The sequence below is a fragment of the Centruroides sculpturatus genome, unplaced genomic scaffold, assembly GCF_000671375.1.
Source record: "Centruroides sculpturatus isolate CEXI.00-Female unplaced genomic scaffold, Cexi_2.0 scaffold556, whole genome shotgun sequence".
Lineage (NCBI taxonomy): Eukaryota > Metazoa > Arthropoda > Arachnida > Scorpiones > Buthidae > Centruroides > Centruroides sculpturatus.
The window spans coordinates 194,178-213,707 of NW_019384770.1; the positions used below are offsets into that span (position 1 = coordinate 194,178).

A 19,530-nucleotide genomic window follows, 5' to 3' on the forward strand; every position below is an offset into this window, starting at 1 on the left:
AATTTTTTGTCATTTGCTATGTTGTTTCTTTATTTCATAAACCAGTACATTATTATTTTTATTATCTCATTGAGATGGCAAACCTTTTTTTGGGATGACAAAAGAGACATAATTATGCATAATGAAGAGAATTCAAAAACTATTAATAAAGAAATGAAATGAATATATTTTAATTTGAATAAATCAAAAAAGTAGAAAAAATGATGATAAACCAAACTGAATGTAAAAACAATAAAAAACTGAAATTAAATCATGTAACTTTAATGACATTTTATGAGTGTTACCATAATTTTTTTGCGAATGATCCACATTTTATCTATATTTAAAAATTAATTTGAAAGCAAATGCAGTGTATATAATGATTTATGTTATCTGCCTATTTTAAATTTCAATTATAGATTCATCCAACAACTTCTTCTTTGTTTAAACTTGTTAAACTTGTCTTTAAAATATATGAAAAATTCCTTTATGTGCTACAGATACATTCATCTGCCATCATAATTTTTCTTGAAACCATTAAAGACATGAGGAGAACTCAACTTCATTTTGTTCATCATTTGTTTTGTTTTAGTTACATTTACTTGAGGACAAAAAGCCATTCTGGTAGAAACTGGAAGCCAGAAGGTGGCAAAAATAAAGTTAAAAATAACAATTACTTGGCTCAATAATGAATATAATGGAATAGTCAACCTTTAGAGCTTACTTCCAGCAAGGAAAATGAATGTATGCAAATCAAGTAATGTGAGAACATATAAATGAAGTAGATGATGACTGTGATGTCACTATGAGTATATCTGTAGGTATAAATAGACAAATGCAAAGTGATAAGTTTGAGAGGAGGTTTAGTATGACTAGGTGAAAGAATATGTAGGATTGGTTATTTTGGAATTGCTCTCATGTATATTTAATTTTTTTTGCTGTTATTGTATTGTTTCATTGATTATAGAATTACTGGAAACTACTACATTGTTAAATTATTATGTTGCATTTATTTAATAATAACCATTTTTGTATTTATTAAATAATACATTTGACTTTGCAGTGTTGTTTATTAATTCCGATATACTGTACATAGTATTTTTCTTATAGTTTTCATTACCTCCAAGAGATCAGATCTGTTCCTCTCACAGTAGAGTTGGTCTTAGGTTTGTTTCATGAGAGTCAAACTTTATACAGATGCATGTTTTATCTTCAGTTCTCTGTCATCTTTTATATATGTTATTAGGAACTCTTACTTAAACTTGTATTTTTAAAACTTATAAATTTCTAGTAATTCTCTCCTTTTTATATAATTATTCTCATAGAACTACTTAGAAGTCAATTCTCAATATTAGTGTATTTTAGTTTTCTACAGTGAATGAGAACTAAGTAATTGAGTCTTGAACCTGTATTGTTAGATATTGTAGAGTCTATATGCAATTTTTTTAGTGAAATAATTGATGATGTCATTAATTAATTTTACTTTATTTATCTTGTATTTATTGTATATCTGATAAGGCAATCATTCTCACCAAGAGCCATATTTGTTGCATTGCCACTCTGGCTTGGTCTTGACCCATGCAACTCTTCAAACATTAAATACACTAAGACCTAGTTTAGCACTTAGAATGAGTTCCTAGACAACAAAGTGCCAAATGAAACAGCATTAAACAAATGAACAGCATTAACATGTTTTGCAAGTTCTTGAATATCTTCATCAAAAACCTGCAGTAACTGCACAAGATCCTGCTCATCTACATCTCCTAGTTGTTCTGTATTGATTAGGTTGACAATTTGGTCAATGATAGGCTCTTCTCATTGAGAATTCTTGGATACCTCCAGCCATACCTTTTTCCCCACTCTAATCATGCATTTATCAGTTAATTCTTGCCAAGAGAAGTTGATATTCTCTATGGCATCCATGATATATTTTTTTCCAAAAAAATTCCACCAAACAAACATAGATTTAGGGGAAGTACAGTGCTACTATGAATTGCCTTTTGCTGATTGGTTTATGTCCAGTATATACAGTCAGTCAGTCAGTATTATTTATTAAAGTACAGCGTACATACTTGGTGTCGCGTTAAGCATGACCAAGGTAGAATACAGGATATATAAAGATATGTGACAAAGTAGTGACAATACAGTAGAGTGATGTAAAATATAATAATAATACGATACACAGAACAAACCTAAGTATTACAGAATACAGAATAAAAACAAATCAATACAAATGCAATACATAACAGAACAGTACAATACAGAAATAAAACATGACAAGACAATAAAAGGTACAAAGACATGTAAGTGATGTAAAACCGGAGTAGAAGTATATGCATAGACAGCAGTATGGCTGGGAGTAACATGTTACAAGATCAAGCCGTTACAAGTGACAATTTGCAGAATTTCTTCGCCAGTCTGGAGAAGGCGAGATAGATATCCTTGTTAGCAAGTAGGTCGGAGTGACGGCATGGCCAAGTGGTGCCAAGGCTCTGTGATAGGATTCTAATCTCCAGTCGCTCTGCTTCAAGAGTGGGACAGTCAAAAATGTAATGAGTCCCGCTGTCCTCAACTTGACAGAAAGGACAAAGACGTGAAGGATGGTTGGTGAAGCGGGAGAGATAAGCACTGAACTTTCCATGTCCAGTGAGAAACTGAGTAGTATGGTAGCTCGGCGCAAACCAGTCAAGCTTCATAAAGTCACTAATGTTTGGAATATAGTTATACGTAATGCAGGTGTTATTACTGTTCCAAATGCTTTGCCAAGTAGAGAGGGTGTCCCTCCAGAGGAGCTGGCGTAAGGTGTGCTTGCTGATCTTGTCGTAGATGATGGGGATGGTATTGTCCGTGGTGGCTGCTTTGGCAAGCTGGTCCGCACGCTCATTACCAGGAGTGCCCTGATGGGCACGAGTCCAGGTAATGGAGATGGTATTACTAGTGCTGTTGATGATGTTCCTGATCTCAGTGGCGAGAGTGTGTAGATTATTGCCCTTGATTAAGGTGTGTGCGGATAAACAGTCAGTGATGATTTGGATGCAGCTGGAGGAATAGTTGTTTGTAGACCAGAGGAGGGCCATTTTAATGGCAAGAAGCTCAGCTTGGAAAACAGTGCATAAGTGGCTGAGACGATATTGCTGGGAGTATACTTCAACCTGATTGATGTAGGCAACAAAACTGCAGGCTACAGAGTCGTGAATTTTGGACCCGTCTGTGTAGATTTCCACAGTGTAGATTTGTGAGGTAGAGTTATCGAGGATTTTGAGATCATTTTCACCAAGAATGGTATTAGAGAATGGATATGGAGACTCATAATTATGGCAGTTGATCAAACCGGCACTGGTATTAATTTCTTCTCCTCGTTTGATGTTTTGTAGCTTCCTGTTGAGCTGGATAATCAGGTCAATGGGGGGCTTCCTGGAGATGATTTGAATACTGCGATTTGAAGCAGTACGATAGCATTTAGTAATGAGCATAAGTGCCCGGCGTTGAGAAGAGATGAGTCTTCGCTTTATGTGGACTTTGTTGGACGCCCAACCCCAGCTGCCACAGGCATAAGTAACCATGGGAATATAAATCTGGTCGTAGATTGTGTTCATGGCACCTGATGAGAGACCCCAGGTTCTTCTTGCTACCTGAGCAAATGCCTGCATGATTAAACCTGTACGGTTGGTGACAGCTTCAACGTGAGCATCCCAGGAAAGGCGATGGTCTAATACCACACCAAGGTATTTGAGGTGTTTTGCTATTTTGATGTTTTTACCATCCATCTTGATCTGGGGGACCCTTAAATAAAGATTGGGCTGGCCAGACTTATTAAGTACGATGCCTTTGGTTTTGAGAGGATTAAAGTTCAGTTTGTGTTTAATTCCCCAGTTGTGGATTTCTCTTAGCATGTAGCTGCCTCTGTGCTCGAGGTCAGCCCTAGAGCGACCCCCCATCAGGACTAAGACATCGTCCGCATATGCAATTAGCTTATCCTGACCAAAGTTCTGTTGAAGGAAAGCGTTAAATGTGATGTTCCAGAGGAGAGGCCCACAGACAGAGCCTTGTGGACATCCTCTGGTGATCCGTTTTTTGACGTGATGTTGGCCCTTTTGTAGAATGGCATACCTGTTATTCAGATAGTCTTTCGTGATGTGGTACAGATTGGTGGGGCAGTGGAAGTTTCTCAATTGATATAAAATCAGAGGCCACCAGGTGGAGTCGAAGGCCTTGGAAATGTCCAAGCTGACCGCGAGCACATATTTGTTGTTATTCAGGAGGTCTTTAATGGTTTCAACGGCCATATAAATAGCGTCTTCAGAGGATCTTTGTGGTCGGAATCCATACTGATTGTTGTCGAGTAGGTGGTTGGTTTCAAGGAACCAGGATAGTCGATTGTTTATTAAGCGTTCCAGAATCTTGCCTAGTACAGGCAAGAGAGAAATGGGACGAAGATCCTTGGGATTGCCCGGTTTAGGAACCGGGACAATCCTAGCCACCTTCCAGGGATGTGGAAAGATGCCAAAGAGTAAGCATTTGTTATACGTATTGAGAAGGATGTCAGGGATGATTTTCCAGAGGTTAGAAGCGATTTCGTTGGTGATATCATCTGGGCCAGGAGCCTTGCCACGCTTCAACCCCTGGAAAGCGGCTTCTACCTCCCTACTAGTGAAGAGGTGAGTATTTGGTGTTGTTGAGGGTTGCTCAATTTCAAGGCGTATAAGTTTCTGCCAGTCAGTGTCAAAATCTATGTTGTCATCAGGGCTAAAAGAGTCAAGCTTTTTAGATAATACATCGAGAAAGGTAGGGGCAGGGCTGTCCTGTTCAGAATCTGTGCACATTATCTCAGTTTTCCTAAGTTTGTTGGTACACATCCTCGTGACAAAGCCCCAAGGATTACTTGAGGCTCTGCCACAAAAATCACGCCAGCTGTTCAGTTTAGCATTTTTAATAGCAGTCTTGTAAGATTTTTGATGGTTGAGGTACTGCCTTTTATTCTGTTCTCGAGTCTGTTGGTCTCTGCTTCTTTGATATAACCTTCTCAGACGCCTATGTGCTTTGCGTAGTGTAGACAACTCCTGTGTCCACCAGGGGACTCTTTTCCTGTTGTTAGAAGTCTTTGGGATGTATTTATCACACGCCTCACAAATGATATCAATGTTGGTATTAATCATTGCACGTGCTTCGTCCACATCGTTTGTGTCAGAAACAATCAGGTGTGTTCTGAGATATTCTTCTATGTTTTGCCAGTTAGCAAGAGACGGACGATATTTAAGTAGTGGAGTAGCGACAAAGTTATGTGCGTCCTGATGATTAAGGTTGAAGGTAATGTAGGCATGCTCCGTGAGGCTGTCCTCATCAGTGACTCTCCAATGTTGAATATTGGAGTAAAGGCTGAGGCTACAAACAGCAACATCAATCCACGACTGTCCTCTACTAGAGGAGAACGTGGGAGGAGAGAGAGGGTTGTTTAAGATGAGGAGGTTGTTGCGTGTAAAGAATTCTTCCAGGATTTTGCCCCTGCGGTCCAAGTTGTCCCCACCCCAGGCGGGTGAATGAGCGTTCATGTCACCAGCAATGAGAATTTGTGCATCTTTGAAGCTATCAATAATGTTCTGTAAGTTGTCGGTGATCTCGTTGATATCGTTGTCGCCAGGGCAGTACACATTAATAACAACAATTCTGTGTGAGCAAAGGGCGATCTCAAGACAGATCAAATGTTGGTTACTGTAGTCGAGGTGGTGAAGGATGGATAAGTGTTGATTCGGAACGAGGGTGATGGCCCAAGGGTAATCGTCAGTGCCACAAACGTATGGACAGGAAGTGGGTAGGCAGGCAGGAACGTTTTTTATACAGTAAGGTTCTTGCACCAAAATGATATCATAATCATTGATGTTAGAGGTAAGCTGGCTGGTAGCAGGAATACTCCTACCCAGATTTATTTGCAGAAAACGGATGGAGTTTGTGGCGTTAAAGTCCATAATTAGTTCTTTCTGTGATGATGTTTTTAACCCGTACACGAACAGGGCAGCAGCTCTCCCTGGCATTATGATCAGAACTACCTGTACGTTCCTTGTGGCAGTTCGTACACTTGGGAGTATGCGCTCGATTTGGGCAATCCCTGTAGGTGTGCTCCCCGGCGCAGTGACTACAAGTAGGAGTAGCTTGCTGACAGCTTTTGGTGGAGTGGCCGAATCTGCAGCATCTGTAGCACTGCAATACGGGGCAGAAGTCGGCCACTCTGCAACGTGACCAGTCCAAGTTCACTTTATCCATTTTCAATAGCTGTTTGCGGAGTTGAGGAGAAACCTCAACAACCCAGTTACTATAGGCGGCGTCTTTTTTACCAATATTAAATTTGATTTTGAAGTGCTGAAGTAATTTGTCTATGTTGTAATTTTCACTTATGATATGGTTTTGTTCAAGAAGGTAGTTTGGTAGTTCTTCCCGGTTGATTCTGTTAGGAACAGAATAAATTACCATGTGGGGATTTTTATTTTTGGGTCTTTTTGTTTCGAAGTCAGGAAGACATTCCTGAATGTTCTTTTCTAGAGTTACAATATCTTCTTTTTTATTAAGTTGTACAGCAATACCCCCTCCACCTATGTGGCGAATACGCTCGATACCTATCTTCAGTTTTGCAGGCTTAATGTGACTCTGTATAGTTTCCTGGATGTGTTTGCTGTTTTTATTTTCACACTTACTGTAGATTAACAGTACATCCTTAGTGGGTTTAGTCCTCTGGATGTGAGTGGTGTCGTTAGATTTTCCAGTTTTTAGAATGGTACTGTATAGGGGTAAGGCAGGTTTAACAGGCTGCCTAATAGCCTCAAGTTTAGAGAGTTTCTCTTGAATTTGTTTCTGAGATTCGATGATGTCAGTTTTTGAGTCGTTTTCTATTAATTTGTCAAGTTTTGTGGAGATAAGTTGTAAATGTTGTTCAACAGAATTGTTGGAGAAGGCGTCAATCGCCCTTTCGAAGCAGTTGACAATGAATTCCCCATGACAAGGTGTGCCTAGCTTGGCTCTGTTATTATCAGCCATATATTGCTTTAGTTCCTCCAGTATTGAATATGCTTCTAGTTTGGCACGCTCCATGGTATTGATGAGGATTAGTGTAAGAATGAATAGAACGGCCCACTTGCCAACACTTTTTTGATGTTGTAGATCAAGGTAAAGGCCAATAAAATGTTCAAGAAGTGAAGGATCAGATGAGTTATAACACGAATTAGGGTTAGTTAGGGGATCTAGGTAGAGCACGTGGCGAGGTCGATGTCCTTTGTTCTTCCAAGGGTTATCGAACGCGATAACTCAAAAAATAATCGACATAAACGAACGAAACTTTGTGTTAATACGTACTTTGAAGCCGTCTATCCGGTGTATAAAATCCTCAGCGGATGGCCTAATGGATCGGCCAAAAATACAACTGGAAGTTGGCCAGAAACAGTCGTAATATACTGCAAAATAAATGACGGAACGTCACGAGGAAAATATCTTATGAACCAGGTTGAAATAGCGAGGAAAAACTTCACGTCGCACTTAAACCCAAAGCGCTAACAGTGGGAGAAACGGTTGTCCAATATCGACCACGTGGTCGCGGGCAGAAGTGAGCCACAACAGTCGAATCCCCTATAACACTGTTAATTATTCTGTTTTATATGAATTCCATGTTGTACGAGTCACTTAGATTTTACAAATACGTGTGCCAGGTTGTGAATGGTTCACATGTTTGTTAAGTAGAGGAGTTTATTAACTGAGGTTTCACTGTATTATTATTGTATATTAACTGTCTCCTATTCAGTTGATACTTGTGCTTAACACTTTGCTGGTTAAGGTCAAGATGTTTTTTTATTGGATTGGACCAAAAACCAGACTAAGTAGTCTGTAAGTTCCTTTTCTGTGGGAATGCTATTGTGCTGTGATTGTGTGGTGGATTGGTATGAAGTATAGTCATACTATTGATATATACTGGCTTATAATTGTTATTACCTATTTTGTCAGTTGAATGTTATTAATGATCTAAATTTAAACTTATCATTAGCAACCTAATGACAAATTTAAATTATTAATAACATTCATAAGCAAATTTCTGATTATACTAAGGTGAAATTTTGTAAAGTTATTTAATTTATCTTTTGAGATTTGTTGATTCTGTAATTTTAGACAATTGATAACAATATTTGCAATTACAAGTTGCATCTGTTTATTATATTATATTATATTGTTAAGTATTATATAAGAAAAATTAATTTCTGAATTTAAAGTTTTAATTTTTATAATTTCTATGACAATTTAATATTTATTTCTATCTTACTTTTGATTAAGGCCTATAAGAATGAATCCAAACATTAAAAACTGTATAGTTTTTTTTAATTAATTAACACTCATTTTTAATTTCAGCTATTTCACGAAGAAGAACAATTACGTTCTCAGAGAATACAATTACTGCAAACACTTCAAGGTATTTAGCTACTTTAGCTATTTAGATTTTTATTATTATAGTAATTAAGATTATTAATATGTTGGGTTTAGTGGGTTATACTCGGTTGACACCGGTGGCTGTGTACTATGTCGGACCAGAGTCAAGGCATAGTAACCAAAACAAAACAAAAGTTAAATAAAACTGTGTCAGTGTGTGTGTCTGTATTCAAGAATTTCCTAACAATATGACATGTTGTTATTATTATTATTATTATTACAAATTATGATCATAACTTGACTATGCTACTTTGTGCATCTGTTGAATGCTTTTTGTATTATAGCTGATGCACTTTCCATGGCTTCTACTGTCTAATCTCAAAAGTCATTAGACAATAAAAATATTCTTTCATTATTCGAATTAATATATTTTATAAATGTAAATATTTGTCAACAGTTTTATTTAAGTTTTTTCTTTAAATAATATAATATAACTAAATATTTTTACAGAAATGCAAGATAATCAAGAGGGATTCCAAGCTGAGAATGTACCTAGCCACACAGAAAATATGAATTCTTCAAATGAAACAGTAACTCCAACATATTCAAATCTTGCAGACAATTCTTACCCTACATTATCAACAGATAATAATGAAGGTTCTTTTACATTTATGACCTCTCAATCAACAGTACAATCTACAGATTCAAAAACTGAAGTGCAAAGGATAGAAAAGATAAAGGACAAAGTTAAAATACAAGAAAGTGAAAAAAATGTAGTAAATAAAATAAAAATGGATATACCAAGGAAAAGGGTACTTAGTTCAGAAGAGTCTTTTAAATCCATGGAAGGAAATGTATATTTAGAAAATAATAATAATAAAAGCAAAGAAGGACTTTCTGCAAAAAAACTAAAATTCAATGAAAATGCAGCATCACCTGAAATAATTTTAATGGAAAATCAGTCTGAAAATCCATTTATTAATTATAACAACAAAATGCAACAATTTTCTTTCTGTGAAAAAGAAAATATGTAAGTAAATAATAATAATATACTAACTAATTATATAATTTTATTCTCAGTATACTTTGAAAATTCTATTAAATTGCTTTGTTTACGAAATTTTTAATGTAAGAATACATTCTTACATTAAAAATTTACATTAAAAAAAGAATACTATCTTAAATTGAAGTTTTGTAGAAAACATATTTTTCTACTGTACAGAAACATGAGAGAAGATTATCAAATATATAAAATATGTGATTGTTTATTTACCATTGCATACTTTATATTTTTTATATATTAATGTTAATTTGATCAAATTTGTTAAAGTATTATGAGATCATCTTTTGAACTTATTAATTTATAAGCATTCTGCCTATACTGTTCCCCAAAGTCATCTCTGTTGTCTTTCAGGATAACCCAAAATTTACTCTAATCTTTTCATTTTAATGAAATTCATTAGATGGATTTTTTTTACAGTTATGATTTATTTAGTATAATAAACCCGAATAAGATGGAATCTTGCTTAAACAGAAAAAACTTTGGAACGGGGCAATTTTCTATATTAAATTTCACTATAAGTTGGAAACCTGTCTAGCTTGAAAACAAAACAGCTTTTTGGTATGAAGAATCTGACTTAATCTAAATAAAGTGCAATATTAAGATTCCACTTTAGCCAAATAAGTAAAATCATTTTCAAGTATAATAGTCACCATAGAGCATGACAAAATGTATTCACATTATAAGAGTATTCATATGGACACATTTTTGTTGATATTAATCCTTGTTAGAATTAACCAGGAGTAGAATCAAATACTTTTAAGAATTGACGACTTTAAGTTTTGATTGAGTTCCCAAGAATTGAATTCTCAAGAACAGGTGATAAATGTAATTCATTGAAAACAGTGCTGCCAATTTGCTTTGTACAGACTATGAGTAGTTAATAACTAACAAATACCAAATATTTGAGAACAAGTTGATTAATACTGTTGATATTTACAGAGATTGAAGTTAACAATTAGAGTATTAAAATTCCTCAAGAAGTCATCACAAAATAACTGGGTCTCTATAGTGAGATTGAGAATTTTTGACAGCAAAGCAAGACAATTATTCTTTTGTACTCAAATTAGCTTGTTCACTATCATGCAAACTCAAAAGAATCACATTTAAGAACTTTTAGTATTCAAATAACTAACACCAGCTCTTGATAACAAGGAGAACTTTTTAGAATCAAATAGTTGCAATTCTTGTATTTAGATATGCCCATTTTTAGTTGAAATCATAATGGATAAGTTAGAATTTACTCTAGTAATAAAATATTACTTATATAATAAAAGTAATTTTACTATAAAAATGAATGTAACTGAGTGACATTTACCTGGTATAGATTAAAGATTAATGAAGTTATAAAGTATCAAATAAAAGAAATGAAAATTTGGCAAAAAATAAAAATCCACTATTTAATGTGTGACACTGTTAACAGCTTTATTATCAAATGTTTTGTGACAGTCTAAATTCAAGCAAAATGCTAAAATACTTGTAACAACAAAACACATTACAGATAGTTTCCACTTTACAAGTTCTTAGATTTATGAATTCACTTGATGTTTGAGATAATAATTAGTCCATATAGATATGAAAAGTTGTAGATAAGTATAAAGTTGTATAAGGACCACTGTGAAAGTTTCCAGATACACAAAAACCATTGAATGCAAGAAAAAACAGGTCTGTGATGCTTTACTGCTAAACATTTTCTGAGCACAAGTTCAACAATATACCTGTGGCTTGAAATTTCTTGCATGTGGAAAGTGCCTGAAGGCACCACATCTGAAGTTGAAAATAGAGTTGACATGGGAGCATTTCTGAGCAATGATGTTTTATGACTAAATCTGGGGCCATATTCTGGTCACTTATCTCTCGTCTCTTCTTTCAAAGATGAATGACGTCAAAACGAGAGACGAAATTCATCTCTCAGAGACAGTGGCGATTCTGGTCACTTTTAACGATCTTGTCTTCATTGATGAGATCATGATTCTACTAGGTTGATTATACATATTTGGGTTATCTGCACGTGCAACATGATATAGAATTTTAACCAATAAAATTGTAAAATTTTCAAAAATTCAGAGTACATATTTATAGATTACATGGCAAGGAAAGCACGTGTTCAAATAAAGCATGTAATTTTGACAAAGTTATGTTTTTTGTTTTATAACATTTTTACAGATTGTAATGCCAATTTGTCTCTTAACAAATAAAAATTTTAATAACCTAAGTTAGAAAAGCGTGTGTGTACTTAGATATTTTTTGAAATATTACCATCTAATTTCTCCTTAACTATCTAAGTAAGATTAACATCATATTCAATAGTTCAATAATTGATGTAGGATAATTAAAAAAAAAAAAAAAAAGGAATCATTGACCTTTCTGAGTAGGCGCTGGAAAAAATCGAAAGCATTTTCTCTCTCAAAATATTCTTTTTCAAGATAGAAAACGTTCTGTAATACGATTGTACAGTGTGAGTAGCATCCAGTCGTCCATATTGGATATGACAAAATTGAGGCAAAAGATGAAAGACAACTATTTGCTTGTTTCTGAGAAACGAGAGAATGTTTGAGAGAAAAAGTTGTCCAGAATCGTGTTTGGAGAGACGCGATGATCTCTTGAGACATAAACAAATGATTAGCCAATCAGTGACTGGCTTATGAGAGATGATGACCAGAATAAGGCCCCTGGTTTGTCAGAGTCTCAGTGCCTCTACTGTGTGCAAGCAACATTTCCTGATTCTTGTCCATCAAGAGTGCATGTATTTTGATGGTTTGGAGAATTTAGACATGGAAAAACAGCCTTAAAGATGAAGAGAGAAGCAGTCAACCTGCAACTGCAGTGAATGGAAAATGTGGCTTGTGTCAAGAAACTTCTTAGAGAAGACCCTGTATAACCCATAAGGATATCGAGCACAACTTTGGTTATTAGATTTATTAGATTGGTGGCAGTGAATGATATCTTGCACAATCAGTTTAATGTCAGGAAAATCATATCTTGATGGATACCTCATTCTCTGATTGAATAGCAAAAAGAAACTCATGTGGAATGCGTCCACTATATGCTGGAAAAATTTCAGCAGGAAAGCTCAAAATGTGTGGGACATTGTCACTGGTGACAAGACCTGGATCTACTAGTACGACCCCAAAAGCAAGACTTGGGTTTGGGTTTTCTCCAACAAAGCACCCCCTGTCAGAGTCAAATGTCTAAGAAGTGTCAGTCGGAAAATGGTAGCGACATTCTTCAGAAGACAAGGTCAAGTTACCATCATAGCCCTTGAGGATAAGAAGACAGTTAATGCTGAGTAGTATGTCACCATTTGTCTTCCTCAAGTTTTTCAAGAAATCCACATATGGCACCCTAAAACAGGCCTTCGTGGACTTTTGCTGCACAATAGCACATACAGCAATGAAAATGGTGGCCTACTTGAGTGGCTCTGGAGTGCAATTGGTCACCCAACTACATTATAGTCCAGATTTAGCACTATGTGACTTCTTTCTGTTTCCCAAAGACAATGAGATCTTCCAGAGATGTCATTTTGGGATTCCGGAAGAGGCAGTTGCTGTGTACAGAGACCCGTTGGTATATATCTCATAAGAAGACTGGTATCAGTGCTTCCAGAGCTGGTTCTCCTGTATACAATGGTGCATTGAGCATCAGAGAGAATACTTTGAGAAGATATAAGGACAGACAGAAAGTAACAACAAACAGGGTCATTGTATCGGGAAACTTTCAGAGTGGCCTTCATAATATCATTATTTATATTATGGTTCTCCTATTGTAACATGGATATGTCACTACACTGTAGATATACATACAGTATATGTTACATCTTCAATTCTCAAATAATTTTCTATTTTAATACTATCGTGTATTTTAATTATTAAAAAATTATTTAATAAAAAAAATTACTTTTATTTTAGCTGCATTTTTGATAATCTCTTATTTAGTTGTTTTGTTTTTAAATTAAACAAATAAGTACCTATTTAAAAAGATAACTTTTGATATTGAAGTGTCTAAAACTAAATAGTTTTTTTGGAAACATAGGCAATAAATAAATTTTAATTTATTTAAATTATAAAGTTATTTTTTATTGAATATAAACATTATATTGAACATAAGTGAATAAATTGAAACTTGAGAAACTTTATTGAATATAAACATTTTTACTTCTTTAATAAGAAGTAAAACAAAAAAAATATTTGAGAATTATTTAGCTTTTTTCTTTTACATAAAACTTTTTCACTAGAATCTGTGTGTTATGAATTATTAAATTTTTCTGTTGTTATATCATGAGCTGTGTTGATACTCTCAAACAATTCTTCTATAGTTGTAACATGCTGAATCTAATTTTTCCACTTTTCTTTAGTAAGTAATTGAATGGCTTGGTTTGCTAGATTCTCAATATCACAATTTAAATGATTTATTACTTTGAGCCAAAAATCCCTTAATCTGACTCTACGTCATTTTAATGAAGTTTAACTGACAGTAATATGGACAAAGTCTTGAAATACAATTCATCAATTTGATAAATCCATCATAGGCAGAAGAAGTTAAAATATTGTACATAAAATTTACATGCATAAAAAAAGAGGCAAATAAATCATTCCTAGATATTGCAAAATCTTATCTATTGCATTAAAAGTTTTTATTACCACACAATAAATATTAATTTATATCAAGAGTTTAACATTATTTCAATAAGTTAACAATAATAATTTCATTTTTAATTTGCAAAATTTCATTTCTATAGATTTTATATAATTTTAAATTTGAACGTCACTTATGTATTTTTTCATCCAGTGTTTTTTCCTGCAATGCTGTGTAATCTGAACATTGCTATTAAAAATAACTGAAAGCATCAATTTGATTAAAATATTTTACTGAATTAAGTTATTGTTTTATTAATTTTTCTTTACTTTATTTGAAAATCATTGAATAAGAAGAAATTAATGCTAATTTATATATTGAAAAAATATTTTAGAGTGAATTCTGACAAAAGTAAATTGATACTCTGGATCCTAATAGTTTTTGATTTTATATCTCATATTGCTTCAAAATTTGTTTAAATTCTAATTAATTAGTTCTTAACTGACTGATTTCCATTGCTAATAAAATTATGCGATTAATTTTATTTTAAACCAATGTAATACAATTCTTATATACAGTACATATGTTTTTAATAACTATTTCATTTAAATATTTATTATTTCAGTGAAAAGTGTAGTAATTCTTCAAACTGTGAAACAACTAAAGAAAACTGCAAAAAGAATTTAGAAAGTAAGTTATTATAATTCAGGAATTCTATGGAATAAGGTACTCAAGTTAAATTTTGATGTTTTTGAGAATTCTCAAAAACTTTTCTTTTTCCATGAGGTTTTTTATGAAGTGAACAGTCTAAATGTTAAATATGTATGAGTAAAGTACATATAGCAAGAGGAATATATCTATATCTATAAAACCCTATTTGATGTGCATAATAAAACATTTAACTGAAAAAAGTATCTAAGTGCACTTAGGTATAGTACCTTATTCCATAGAACTCCTCAATTTTGTCTTACATTTTTTTAAGAGTTTGTAATTAACTATAAAAATTCAATTAAAAATGTTTAAAGAAATGTACAGTTTAAAAAACTTATACTAAAAGTGTCTTTAAGTGTGTATTTTTTAATAATTATCTTTAAAATACAATACAGTAAACCCATGCTTTATGATTCCTTGTTTTTACAACTGTACAAATTTTATATTATTATATTATTTATTTTTTGCTCACAATGTTGTATTATATAGTTTAGGCAGTACTTCTTAGAATAGAACCTCAGTGTATGATTCTAAAACTATGGGAAATCTGAGTTTAATTTATAATGGCTTGTTTAAAAATTTTTATTTATTTATTTTCAGAAACCATTAATGTTTAGAATCTACTATAATTTAAAAATAAATTTAAGTAAATGAGAAATTGCTATGCTGCATAATTGTATAAAATGCTTGAAATAGAAAATTTTAGTTGGTGTAAATGTTTACTTCAATTATTTATTTATCATAGTTGCTATAGTTAATGTCCTAATGAACAAGAAAGAACTTTATCCTAAATAAATCCTGAAATAAAAGCAAAAATAAAAACAACAATAATGATCACACACAAACAGGCAAAAGTACAATAAAAACAATATATAAAAATTCAAATATTCAAATGGAGTACAATAAAAATATTCAGTTTAAAGTACATTAAAAAACATTCAGTTAGATTACATTAAAGTTTTACATGTCTTTTTGAAACCAGAAAGGGATAAATAAAGTAAGTTCTTGAGGTCAGTTGTTGAAGACATTTCCTGTGTAAAAAAAAGTGTCAAGTTAGACTTAGATGACATTTTTAAGTAAAATATATGCAAAAAAAGGCATAATTTTTCACATGTACAACCACTCCTCACTTTATGATATATCTTTAATGACTGCTTGGACTTGTGACCACTCTCCCTTTAATCTTAAGTTGGTTACACATGTATTGATACCTATCAGATAACTGGTACATGTGTAGCCAGCTTTTGTCTTGTTCCTGTAGCCAGTCAGTATTCATTACAGAAATTGTTCACAATCTGCAAGACTACATATTTTGTTTATTAGTATGTACTTTATTGTGCATCCATTGAAGGATTTGACTATTAAAATATTAATCTGAATGTCGTCTTAATGAATGAACTTTAATTTTTTTTGGTACACATTATTTTTATAATTTTTACTGATTGTATTTTTGTTTTGTAATATGTAGGAGATATAAATTAAAACAAAATTATCAAGTTGGAGTTTCATTTAGTCCTTTATCTAGAAAAAATGTAAATGATTTAAGTTCGTGTTAAAAAGAAAAAGTCATTCAGATTAATATTTTAGTCATTGAATTCTTCAAAGGATGATAATGGAACAAGGTCATTGGTGCCATCATTGGAGTTGTTAGCAAAGTTATGAAGGGCTGTAGAGGATCTGGATAAGGGAAATAACTGCAAAGAAATGGAAATACTTTTAGGGGAAGGTCTGGGGTGTAGCTTTTGAGAAGAATTTCATTAGTGTGATCTGCTTTGTAAGTTTCCTTTTTTCTACATAAATTTTACAACAGCATCATAAAAGTTTATTCATTTGCCGTTCCACTTACATAAACCATTTTACCTTTGGATTTATACTCTACTTCTAATATTCAATTTTGAACACATCAGCTAACTTTTTTACAGTGAACTTCTTTAATACTTTCTTTCTTTCCTCTTCATCCTCTTCCAAGTGCTGATATGCTTCTAATTGTATTGCCCTTCCTTTGATTCTTTGTGCTTTCTCCAGGTAATCATGCCCTTTCTTTTTGCTGACATCTTTTACTATGGAATGCACAATAAAGTACAAATTTATAAACAAAATATATAGTCTTGGAGATTGTGAATGCTTTGTGTGGTAAATAATAATTGACTGCAGGATCTAGACAAAGACTATGAAAAGGGAATTCCCTGTGCTAGAGAACTGGTTATGAACAAGTAGGTCATTAAGTGAAGAATGGTTGTATATTGAAACCTAATTTACTTATGAATTAAAGATGAATTATAATTTGAATAGTTAAATGAATACATTAAGAGTAAATAATAAATATGAAACAAGTTAAGAATAACTTTTTAAAATATATCCTATATAATTTTTAAAAATTTCTTAATATTACTATATTTTCAGATCTAGGGAGTTCATACTCAAACAATGATCATTTAAGTGAAAGCAAACATTATGATTTGTGTAATGATAGCAAGTCAGTTTTATTTTCCCAGGCAAAAAATAATGAAATTGATAAATTAGAAGCACATAATTCATCAATTGTTGATATAAAAGTAAGATTTTCTTTTAAATACTTTAAATTTAAATTACTATTTTATTGATTAACTAGTTTAATATAATAAATAACTAATAAAAAGAATTATAATTGAATGTATATAAAAGTTTGTTATCAAATGATTTTGTTGTTAAACTAAAACAAAAAAGTTTATATTTTTCTAATAAAGTAAGAAATGTGATAAATGAATGTTTATTTTATAGTTTAAACTTCCAAATTTTATTATTTTCAACCTGCTATTATTAAATAGTAATTGAAATTATTTTGTTAATTTCTCCTTTTGATTTAAAATATGATAATTTTTTACTATTGCCCAATAGAAGAAATTACACTCACACTGTTGGTATAATTTATTTTTGCAAATGAATAAAATATTTTTAGTGTATATATTCATTGTTTATTTATTATTCTAAACTTAATATGTTCTATGATTATTTATCCAAACAAATTCAGTTTATTGACATTGCTTGATAAATGATCAAAGTGTCAGTTTGTAAAAAGAGACTTAAGTGTATGTCTCTATTTTATGGTTGTTTTAAAAATATCTCAAAATATTGTTATTATTATTTAACAATAAATGATTAAAATATTATTTCTGATACTTAAAATTGTAATATTTTTATAGGGAATAAATGGTATTCCACATAATATAAATAATCCAAAAGTTTCTAGCAGATGAATCTTGAGAAACTGAAGAGAAAGTTTTTATTTTTTCAGGAAATGAATTAGTCATAAGTTTCAGAAAGAAAAATCACTAAAATAAACCCAAAATTACAACTGTTAATTTTCTTCAACAGCAACAACTGTAGCCAGACAGCACTCCCTATAATTATTTGAATTATAAGATAGGCAGTTAAGCCTCCATGTTACGTTAAATTTTATCACTGGTGTGAAGTGGTCCCCAGTAGTGGGGACCACTTCACTACAGACCAATTAATTTAAAATATATAAACACATTGATAAAATGGGGACCATTTTATGAATGTGTTTATATATTTTAAATTAATTGGTCTGGAAGTGAAGATTGGATAGAGATCCTGGTTGCATAACTGATAATGCATCTGTATAGTAAGCCAATCTTTTCTTCCTGAATATTCTAAATGAAATTTATTTATTACTAATGGTTAAATTAACTAATGACAGTTTAACTGCTTAACAATTAATTAGCCATATTATAACTTGATAAGAATTTGGCTATATTGTTTGACTAATAATCCAAAAGCATGTTTATGCTTCTTTACAAGAGGTACTATACTCATTGACAGAAAAAGTTTTGCACTAAGAAGAAAATGTTTGAATCAAAAGTTTATTTGTATGGATGTTATGAGACTAATGATGATGGTAATAAATGATTACAATATCATAGCAAAGGGACAATTTCTTGTGGAAGAACAGTGCAAATTAAATTAAATGAGCATTTAGTACCTTGTAGGACTTCTTACCTAGATATATGCAGCAATATAATCAGGCATGGAGGTATACAGGCATCTACATGCTGTACAGTACTCTAATACAGGAATTCCCAAACAAGGGTAGGGCCACATTACTAATTCTAACAATAGCAGTGGGCCAAAGTAATTTAATATCACACACACACACACACATATATATATATATATATATGTAAATTTAAAAATAAAAATTTGAGAACTTCATAAAAAATTAAGAAAATACATTGAACACAAATAATATATACAGTGGTACCTCAGGATACGAACACCCCAGCATACAAAATTTTCAGGATATGCCATGAAATTTGAACATATTTTTGCTCCATGATACGAACAAAAACTCACCATACGATGTTACATTAGTTCACAGTGCCATTTTTTATTCACTTCTGTTCATTGGTCTCAGTCCGTGTGTTTGCTTCGTTGTGGAAGGATCTCGCTCGATAAAGGAAATCTTGAGGTATTATCAGAAAGTGACTGATTTTATTGAAAAGAAACACCCCGAAAAGGTTCAAATTGGCTGTATTGCTGCTCGGAGTAATGACATTTGCCTAAGTCATTTTAGAAACATTTTAAAAAGTAGGCAAAGCCAAACCTCTTTGGATAGATATTTTACCAAGTGACCTCTATCCAGTGAAAGTGCTGGTGGAAGTGAAGGAAAGAAAGCAAAAAGCAGTGAATAAAAATGTAAAAAAAATATATATATATAAAACAACACTAATTTTTAAAATCTTTTCTAAGTTATTTTTAAGTTATTGTTACATTATGTTATGTAAGTTAAGTTTTAGTATCATTTC

At 32.4% G+C, this 19,530-nt stretch overlaps 1 protein-coding gene across 1 annotated transcript in view; it reads left to right on the forward strand.

The window, feature by feature from the left end:
• The window catches only part of LOC111628960 (GATA zinc finger domain-containing protein 14-like), a 48,972-nt gene that overhangs the window by 15,061 nt on the left and 14,381 nt on the right, over positions 1-19,530 (forward strand). The window contains exons 4-7 of the mRNA XM_023372820.1: positions 8,362-8,422; positions 8,890-9,409; positions 14,640-14,704; positions 17,129-17,280. Coding sequence (XP_023228588.1) covers positions 8,362-8,422; positions 8,890-9,409; positions 14,640-14,704; positions 17,129-17,280 — 798 coding nt within the window. The remainder of the gene's footprint in view (positions 1-8,361; positions 8,423-8,889; positions 9,410-14,639; positions 14,705-17,128; positions 17,281-19,530) is intronic.